Below are 9,832 nucleotides of genomic sequence, written 5' to 3' on the forward strand. Positions count from 1 at the left end.
ACTTACCTCCACAAGACTAAGTGAAGATTACATGATTTAAAACACCTGGAGCAATACATGACAAGTGTTGGTTATTATTACATATGTTTATGTGTACATGTGTCAGTATACTAATATGTCATCTCTATTGTAGAACATGTAAACAGATATAATCATTTTCAAGGCAACATAGGATAATAGGTATAAAGAGGTTCTGATATTTTCTTGCCCCACCCTATGGATTATTTTGTTTGTATGCCTTGAGTGCTGTGTTTTGCTCTTTGACAATTTCTGCTTTTAGAAGCAGCCTGAGGATAGATTAGGGCTTGGCATTCCTCATGGCCAGGAAGCTGTCTACTGAAGGTTCCTGTGGAGATGGACTAGGGTCTGTTGAATTTAGCAAACCCAGTTAGATCTTTTGGGCCAGTTTCACATTAAGTTCTGTGTTCACACTCATCTGCTACCCTTAAGTTTCTGTTTAAACATTACATCCTGGTTTTTACCTCTGCTCCATGGAATTAAGGAAGAGTTCTGCATCCAAAATTGCACTAACGAGTTTAAAATGTAGAGAGAAACAGAGGTTATTATTCAGCTGTTTATCCATTCATTTAACAGACATTTAATGAGCACTTAATGTACCAAACCTTGTTATGGAAGTTAAGAATTAGCCTGGAACAAAGCGTAAAAAAATAACTGCCTTCTCACAACTTATATTATGGTGGCTGGAAGAGCACTTTAGGAGAGGAGAGCAACAGGGTTAGAGGCCATTAGACAGGAACATGCTTAGTGTGTTGGTGAATGAAAGAAACCACAGTGGTTGGAGCAACGCAAGCTTGAGCAAGAGGAAGTACTTGAGGCCAGAGGATTAAAGGGTGGGATGTGGGGGTGCAGGGTCACAGACTGTACGGGGCCATGGGTCATTTTAAGAAATTTAGCTTTTATTACAAGAGATTTAGGAAATAATTGAAGTATTTTTAGCAGACAATTGATATCATCTGAAGTCACTTTAACTGAATCATTCAGGCTGCTGTGTTCCAGATAAACTGGGACAAAGATGCTGTGCAAGGGCAGAAACATGAAGACCAGTCAGGATTCTCCTATAAGATATTAAAGGAAAATAGTGCAATGAGAAAAATGATGTTGGTCTATGCTACATGGATAGCAGTGGTCAAATTCTGTATGTATTGAAAGTAATGCATTTCAGTTTTGCTAACTAATTAGCTAACTGATACAGCCATTGAGAAAGGGGGAAGTCAGAGATGACACCAAGACTTTTGAACTGAGCAAACTTTCGACCTGACTTTTGAAGAATGGAGTTACCTGTTCTTAATTAAGAAAGACAGGGACAGAGTGGAATGTGAGGAGGTCAATTTAGACATGTTAAGTGTGAGATGCCACTAGATTCTGTAGGCAACTGGATATAGTAGTTTGGAATTCCAGAGAGAGGAACAGATTAGAACTCTCAACTTTGGAGTTTTGAGAGCATATAGATGGCTTAAGGCGATGGACTATATGATATCACCCAGAGGGGAATATAGATATAGGGTTAAATCAAATGAATTCTGGATGTATTTTGTAGTTAGAGTTAACAGGATTTGCTGGCAATATAAATGTAGATGTGAAAGATAAGATTCAAGGGTGACTCCAAAGGTTTTGGAGAAAAAAAAAATGAAGCTATTGATGGACTGATCCTGGGGCTCTCCGATATTGGAGATAAAGAGGAATCAGCAAACCAAGAAGGTATGGTTAGAAAGGAAATAATCAAACCAGGGAAGTGTGATATCTTAGAAGCCAAGTGTAGACAGTGTTTCAAGGAGCAAGCAATGGTCCTTGAAACCTGTGTCAGATGCTACTGGATTAATATGAAAACTGAGAAATGACAAGGGGGCTTCACATGATAGAGGTCATTGGCAATCATACTGAGAGCAGTGTCAATTGAGAGAGATGGGAACAAAAGAATGATTGCTAAGACCGTATATCTTAAAAGTTCTTATCACAAGAAAAAAGTTTTTGTAACTTTTGTAACAGATGGTAAGTAGACTTAGTGTGGTGATCATTTTGCTGTATATTCGATTATCGAATCACAATGTTGTATACCTGACATTGATATCATGTTATATGTCAATTACACCTCAATAAAAAATAGGTAATGATAGGAATTGCTTTGAAAACAGAGGAAGAAAAATGATAGAGAGGAGAGAAATGAGACAATGGATGGTTACAGAGAGAGATATGATCAGTTTGTTGGTTTGTAGGTTAGACAAATGATAGTGTGTGTTTATGTTAATAAGAATTTGTTAGCAGAGAACTTTATAGACACATGAGAAAGCAAAAGATTGCTGAAACAATGTTCATGGATAGGCTACAGCAGATGGGGTCTAGTCCACAAAAGAAGCATTGGCCTTTGCTAAAAACATGGATATATCAATATATATTGATATGTCAATAGGAACAGAAGAGAAGGTAAAATATTTTTGTGGAAAGGATAGGCCTGTGGATAGATGTCTGGGGAGCCTACAGAATTTCTTTTCCAACTAATTCTCTTTTCTCAGTGGATCAAGAAACCAAGTCATTAGCCAAGAATGTGTTTGGAGAGAAGATATGAAATGGTCAAGGAAAGTGTGAATGTGGGTGGATCAGGGAACTATCTGAGGATTGCTGGAAAGCATACCAATCTACTTAAGGTGAATTTTCATGAACTAAAAGTGAAGACAGCATGGCTTTGTTCTTTCCTTTAGTCAGTGGCCCAGGACAGACCATTTTAGATGGGAGTTTAGATTTAACTAGGACTGAGGTTTAGGCAGAAAGTAAGAAAAAGATTGAGCTCAAACATTGAAGGTATGTGAAAGGGAGTGATGATGATGAACCACCATGGAATTTAATCTAGTTAAGCAGAGAAATTTGGACACAGTTGGGTGGTCAAGGTCAATGAAAGCTGGTAGAATTAATGAACTATAGGTGCAATGAATTGGAAGGCTTTGGGGAATTTTTTGACATGAGAAAGCAAGCTGGAATGTGAGAGGTAGCATTCAAAACTAAATTTGTAATTGAGATTATAGAGGGATCTCAGTTATTGTTAAAGATGTGTTACATCTTGTGAACCATGTTGGGGGAGGGTGATTACCTATAAGGAGGGCATGATCCCTGGAGAAGATCCACCCCTACCACAAGGAAGGTAATCTTGTTTTCAAGAGTTCAAGTCATTAGGTGTATCCTTGAAGGAGAAGGGGTTATTTGTAAGAAAGTAGGTAGGTTTCTACCAAAAGGCTCTTGATCTACCAGTAAGATTGTGTAGCAGTCAGTCAAAGATCTTAACTGAGAATCTGGGTCTGGACGCTTCAGTACTGAGTTTACCCCACCCCCACCCCCACCCCCGTGCGGGGGCGGGGGTGCTGCTGCTCTAGGCTCTGGGCGTTGCCAGGCAACTGAGGTGGTGTGTTGCCTCAGGCAAGTGGTTCAATCTGGTTCTTGTCTTTGATCACTTCCTGTCACTGACTCTCTTCCGGCTCTGACTAGCTTGGAATCTGGGGTGAAGACCTGTCCAGAGACGGCTTCAAGCCTGGTTGGAGGTTGGGTGGGGGAAGTGAGAGGGTGAGGGGGTGGGGAGGTAGGGAAGGGCCAGGCCCAAGGGGCAGGTGGGGCCTTTGGGAGCTGCAGGGACATCCTGATCCAACAGAAGAACTTGCCTCCTGTGCCGCCATGAAGAAGTTTTTCACTTTCTGGAGACGGAAGGATGAGCCGGTGAGCCCCTCCTCAGACCTGCCCGTAGGCCGGGCCAGGACCGGTACTCGTCACCTCACCCAGCCAGGCTACAACCTTCGAGATAAGGACTTAAAGAAACTTCACAAAGCTGCCTCAGTTGGGGATTTGGAGAAGGTGAAGAAGTACCTTCAGCGGAAGAAACATGATGTGAATATACGGGACAGAGAATACAGGTGACCAGACTGACGAAGGGCAGTGTGGAGAGGAAGCCGGCTCCCCTGGGTCGTGGAATCAGGAGCAGGACTTGTCTGGCCTACTTCGTCGGTTGTCACTCCGGGTTTCCCATAGTGGAGACGTCTGACAACCATTGCCAGAGGGTCGCAGTCCCAAATTCCAGCTTATTATTTCTTTCTCTTCCCCCCCTCCCCCCAGTTTGTTATTTCTTAAAGTGCTTACCTGGATATTTGAGGTTATTTTTGTCATCCTTGATTCCCTCCACTCCTCCCATTGCATTAATCTCCACCTGGTACTTCACCCTTTACCCAAACTACTGTTTTTTAATTTGATGTATGTATGGTTGTAAGATTTCGAGACACAGAGACAACAAAACAATGACTTTTTAAATGTGGTTCTCCTAAGGTTTATTTATTTATTTTTTCCAATTGCAGAGTATCTTCAAAAATCCCATCACAACCACTTACTGCAAAAATAAAATTAATTTTATATATTAAAAAAAGAAGTTACATGTTTGGCATTAATAATAGAAAATATGTACTGACTATGGCTATCTTAAAATTTGGGGGGGGGGGGGCAGTTTTCAAGTCATAGGGTATGAAAAACATCATTTTTCCTCATAATGGGATAACTGGAAGCTGTCGTTATAAAGAAGGTTTATGTCAGTTTGCCAATAGTTTTATGTCCTTCCCTCTGACAAAAACAGATATCTAAATTTATCCAACTTTTATCCTACACCACTCCATTGAATTATATTACAGGGTCATGGGTAACCTTGACATGACTTCATTTAGTGGTTAATTCTCAGTCTTACCTGGCTGGCATCTCAGCAAAATATCTTACTTGCCCTGTCAGTAGTATTTGAAATAGTGTCTTGTCTTTCAGGGCACTTGGTTTACCTGGCACTTCTACTTCTGTGGGCACTTCCTTCCAGATTCCTTTGTTGATTTCTTTTCCTCTTCCTGTCTGATAAATATATAAGGGCTCAGAACTTGAAATGATTCTGTGTCTTAACCTTCACTTGCCTGGTGAAGAGAGATTATCTTTAAATGTTTATATTCTAGTGCCTTCCAATATTTTATCTCTGGCCAGAACGCTCTCCTAAACTCTAGACTCGTTATATAAATACCTACACTTCAACGTGGCTATCTGATAGACTGTGGTCTGCTGGTAAATGTTAATAGCAGGCTCTTAGTTGAGTGTGGGAGCGAAGCAAAGGGAGGAGAAGCCCCAATTTCAAGCTACCAATGTGATGTTATTTGGCTTGAATATTTTCTGAAATTTTAACAATTGGCTCGTGAGAGCCACTTGCTTTATAATCACATCCCTCTGTAGACATTTCAAACATCCCCAAATTCTGCTCCCATTTTTCCTCCTCAGACTTCCATCTCTCTTTCTAGAAATACCAAATTCTTTCAGTTGTTAGAAACCCTAGCGTCATTCTGGACTCCTCTCTTTCTTTCGTATTACCCATCTGACCTTGTTAGCTCCACCTTCAGAACATCGCTAAAATCCAACTATTTCTTGCCATCTTCACAGTTACCGTTCTAGTCAAAATTGCTATCATATCTTAACCAAAATTGCTGCAGTGGCCTCCTAATTAGTTTTCTGTCTTTAAACCTTTTCAGTTTATCCTCAATACAGTAGCCAGAAAGATCCTGTAAAATGTATGTGAAAAGAGTCATTCCTTGCCTTAACAACTTCCACTGGCTTTCCATCGCTTTAAGGGTTAAGGTCAAGATCCTTTCAATGGCTCATTCAGACTTACATGACACGTACCCCCCTCTGTTATCTCGCTGATCTTCTGTTCTACAACCCTCCCTTTCATTCATCTCCAGCTTCCCTGGCCTCCTCAGTGTTCCACAGAAATGCCGGAAATGTACTTAGGGCCTTTGGACTTGCTGTTTCCTTTGCCTGAAGTGCTTTTCCCCCAAATATCCACATGGCTTCCTCTCTCACTCCCTTCCCGGGCTTATTTAATCATCACCTTATCAGCGAAGGCTCCCTTGTCTCCCCTTCATACAACAGCAGTTCTTTGTTTGCTGACATTTCCTATCTTCCCTGCCTAATTTTCCTGTTAGCACTTAATACTGTCTGGCATGCTTTCTATTTTAAGTTTTTTGTTTACTTCTTCCACGAGCATGTGTGATCCATAAGAGCCGGTATTTCTGTCCATTTTGTTTGCGGCCCCATCCCCATCATCTAGAACCCTGCCTGGCCATAGTAAATGCTTCCTAGGTATATGTTGATGACTACAATGCACACATACATATGTACATATTTTTAACTCATTATAAACTGTCCTTAACGTGAAACCAGTTAAATATTTGATCTTAAAGGCATTTGCATGGCCTTTGTAATTCAGTAGAAAGCAATTATAATTAATGTGACTTGTTATAAACATCAATAAGTACATGAAGGAAGTATCAACAGTATATGATCTGACAAGTTCTTGAGTATCATAACTTTCCAAATTAAGACTTACCTCTAACTCTGTGTTTTGTTGTATTGATATAGAACACCTTTGCACCTGGCCTGTGCTAATGGACATTCAAATATTGTATCTCTCTTAATTGAGAAACAGTGCAAAATAAATGTCTGCGATAGGGAAAACCGGTCTCCATTGACTAAGGTGTGTTCATTTTTCCTTTTCAATCGGAATGCATCTGAGTTCTTCTAGTTCACTTTAGTTGGGTTTCATAGTTTAAATCATAGTAGTAAATGTTAATTTAATGTAACACATCCTGAATAGTAAGTTGGTTACTTGTCTGTTCTTGTTGTATTGACAGGCAGTACAGTGTGCCAAGGAGGATTGTGCTACTATTCTTCTAGGCCATGGTGCAGATCCAAATCTGGTGGATTTAGATGGCAATACTGCTCTCCATTATGCTGTCTGTGGCCAAAGTATCTCATTAGTTGAAAAATTGCTTGAATACAAAGCTAATCTTGAAGATCAAAATAAGGTAGTCTATCAAAAATTACTTTATGTTATAGAAAGCAATGGAAGAAGGTATGTATTGGCAGATCATTCATAAGTTGAAACCCATGTTATATGAAGTGTGACTTTTCCAAAATGAAACTGGGGGAAAGGAGAAGAAAAATGAGATTATCAAACACTGATAAGGTTTTCCTTTTTAAAAAATCTTGGTCCATTTTGCTTCAAACTATAACACTGACCTCTAAAACAATACTATATTTAACAATAATAACTCTTCAGAGGCGTATATCAAATGAGAAATACCTGATTTCCCTGTAAGTTTATACTGGTTAAAAATCATAAGCCTCTTTTTGCCTGTCTTATTTATATACTAATGGATAATGATAATAAGGTTAAATTAGAAAAATCACTTACTATACTAAAAGTAATCCATCTCTCCTATCGAGATGAGGGGTTTCTTGGGTTTTGTTTTTGGTTTTTTTAAGCTTCTTCACACTCAAGTTCACTGATTTTGTCTCTATGACAGCCCAAAATAAGTGTCAGCCTTGGAGGCCTATACAATCTCAATAATAACAACATTATGAAATGTGAATTGACAGTTTGTGATACTTACATTAAATGCTAGATGCTCTTCACTTAAATCCCCCAGGCTGCTCTTCCCCACAATTTGGATTAGGCCTAAAGTAAAAACTTGAATTTTATATTTGAATGACAGATTTCCAATTAATTTTCTTAGTCTCTGAAATCATATTTTTTGAAATCGAAGAGTATATTCAGAGGTTTCTTATTAATGCATTTTCTCTTAAATTGAACTTAAATCTAAAAGGCATATAATGCTTGTATATTTTAAATAATCATTTTGAAATAATTTTTTCAGGATGGGTATACTCCACTATTACTTGCCATTACTGAAAATAATGCAAAAATGGTAGAATATCTTCTGAAGAGAGGGGCAGATGTGAATGCTTCAGATAAGAATCAAAGGTATAATGAATACTAAATAAGACCATACAACTATAGCTACCTAACAAGACAATATATATATGTATGTATGTGTTTGTGTATGTGTGTGTATACATTTTGTGATATTGTAAAAGATCTGGCCATATAATTTGGACAAATTACCTAGAGTCCCAGGGTCTGTTTTTCTGTAAAATCAAACTTTTGGGCTAGATCGAAAGGTTATTATTATTATTATCATTTGTAATTAAGAATATTACATAGAAACTCAGTCTCTAAATCCTAGATGCTGTAGTTAATTGGGGGTAGATACCCAGAGCTTCAGACATGCCTCTTCCTAGTATTTTGAAACATCTCGAAAACACTAGGATTCCAGGGAGAAAGGATTAAAAAAACATTGAGCTAGAGCACCTGGGTGGCTCAGTTGGTTAAGTGTCTGCCTTCAGCTCAGGGCATGATCCCAGGTCCTGAGATTAAGCCCCACATCAGGATCCCTGCTCTCTCTCTCTCCTCCTCTGCCTGCCACTCCCCCTGCTTGTGCTTTCTCTCTCTATATATATTACTCTCTGTCAAATGAATAAATAAAATCTTAAAAACAACGACAAAAACCTTTGAGCTAGTTGCTTCCCAGAGACTCTTAATTTTAGACTCTGATATAATGTGATTGGTATATCCTTTTGAGCAGATCTGCCCCCTTTTTGCATTCTTGCCCTCTTTCCCTGATAGTCTACTTTTGAACAGTAAATTTGGAAGACTAACTTTTCAAAAAATGCACAAGACGTGTCTAAGATCCATAAATAACATGTTTATGTATCTCTCTTCTCCAGAACAGCCCTTATGATTGCTCTAAGCGATGAACCAACAGATTTAGTCAGTCTTCTTCTGCAGCAAGAAGTGGACCTGTTTTGCCAAGATATTTATGGATTCACAGCTGAGGAATATGCTTCTTTTAATGGTTTTACTGTGTAAGTGATACTGTATATCTTTTAACAGTTGTATGGGATTTGCTCATAAAGAAAGAACCATGAACCCCCAAAGGGAAAAGCTGGTAAGGTACAAAGCGCTGCATAGGGGTAACCATATTATGAATTCTGGCCACATGGATCCAGGGATCCTTGATTTCATCTGTTTGTAGGGTCCAGTCAGTCTAAGAACTGTGGACAGCCTAAGTCTGTGGATTAACTCCCAGTGGCATGCAAATTTGAAGTATGTCAGCACGGTAATTTCAGGAAATAGTGGCATAGCCAATAATAAAACCTCTGAGTAGTAACATTGGGCAAAAGATGATTCATCTATGAAGCCTTTTTGATTGTTTTTATACATGAGTAACATAAAAATTCAACTTTTGAATATTATTATTCAAAATAATTTTATTTTTTGTTAGCTAACTTTAGTTTGATAAGTTTTCAGAATTCTTAAGCATATTCTCATTAGCCCAAAAGTCAAAACTTTTCATGTATAAATATGCATTTCTAACTGTAATAGTCAATGAGAAAGTGAGATGAAATGAACAGAAAATTGTATATATCTAATGAAGTTAAAGGTATTTTCCTTATAAGTTCATTTTAGGGTAAAACTTAAATTATACATAGGTATTTTTCCTAGTTTATTGTTTTCTTGTTCTTCCATCTACTTTATTTACATTTTAGTAATATCTTTTAATCATGAAGTCCATGTGAACATCACAGGAGTGGGAGGAGAGAAAAAAAGAGCAAGAGGAGAGAAGTAATTTTTATATATACATTCAGATGTTTATTTTTAACGTCTAAATTGAACTTTATAAACTCAGGGATTCATAACCCACTAAATTTATAAACCATAATGGAATACAGTATTTTCTTTGCAATACTGGACATATGTACCTTTATTTACCTTAGTTTAAGCAAACCATGTTATAAAAATTTAAAGAGATAAATTACTGATACTATCTATGTTATGAAGGGCTTCTTCATTTTATAAAAAGAATCTGTTTCTTTTAATTAGGGAATTTTCCTTATCATTTAAAAAGTTTGGATATGG

General features: G+C 38.0%; 1 protein-coding gene across 1 annotated transcript; it reads left to right on the forward strand.

Annotated features, from left to right (window-relative positions):
- Positions 1-3,678: 3,678 nt before the first annotated feature.
- ANKRD7 (ankyrin repeat domain 7) lies at positions 3,679-8,782 on the forward strand. Its single transcript, XM_059395643.1, has 6 exons — positions 3,679-3,720; positions 3,784-3,914; positions 6,433-6,547; positions 6,705-6,878; positions 7,731-7,837; positions 8,641-8,782. Exons 1-6 carry the CDS (start codon positions 3,679-3,681, stop codon positions 8,780-8,782), a joined length of 711 nt encoding a protein of 236 aa, XP_059251626.1.
- Positions 8,783-9,832: the final 1,050 nt, after the last annotated feature.

The sequence above is a fragment of the Mustela nigripes genome, chromosome 4 (assembly GCF_022355385.1).
Source record: "Mustela nigripes isolate SB6536 chromosome 4, MUSNIG.SB6536, whole genome shotgun sequence".
Lineage (NCBI taxonomy): Eukaryota > Metazoa > Chordata > Mammalia > Carnivora > Mustelidae > Mustela > Mustela nigripes.

Excerpts from the sequence above, each read along its gene's own strand:
- ANKRD7 (XM_059395643.1), top strand. The coding sequence starts at position 3,679 with ATGAAGAAGTTTTTCACTTTCTGGAGACGGAAGGATGAGCCG. Across the intron at positions 3,915-6,432 it reads ATACGGGACAGAGAATACAG|AACACCTTTGCACCTGGCCT; the intron begins GTGACCAGACTG and ends GTATTGATATAG. Across the intron at positions 6,548-6,704 it reads ACCGGTCTCCATTGACTAAG|GCAGTACAGTGTGCCAAGGA; the intron begins GTGTGTTCATTT and ends TTGTATTGACAG.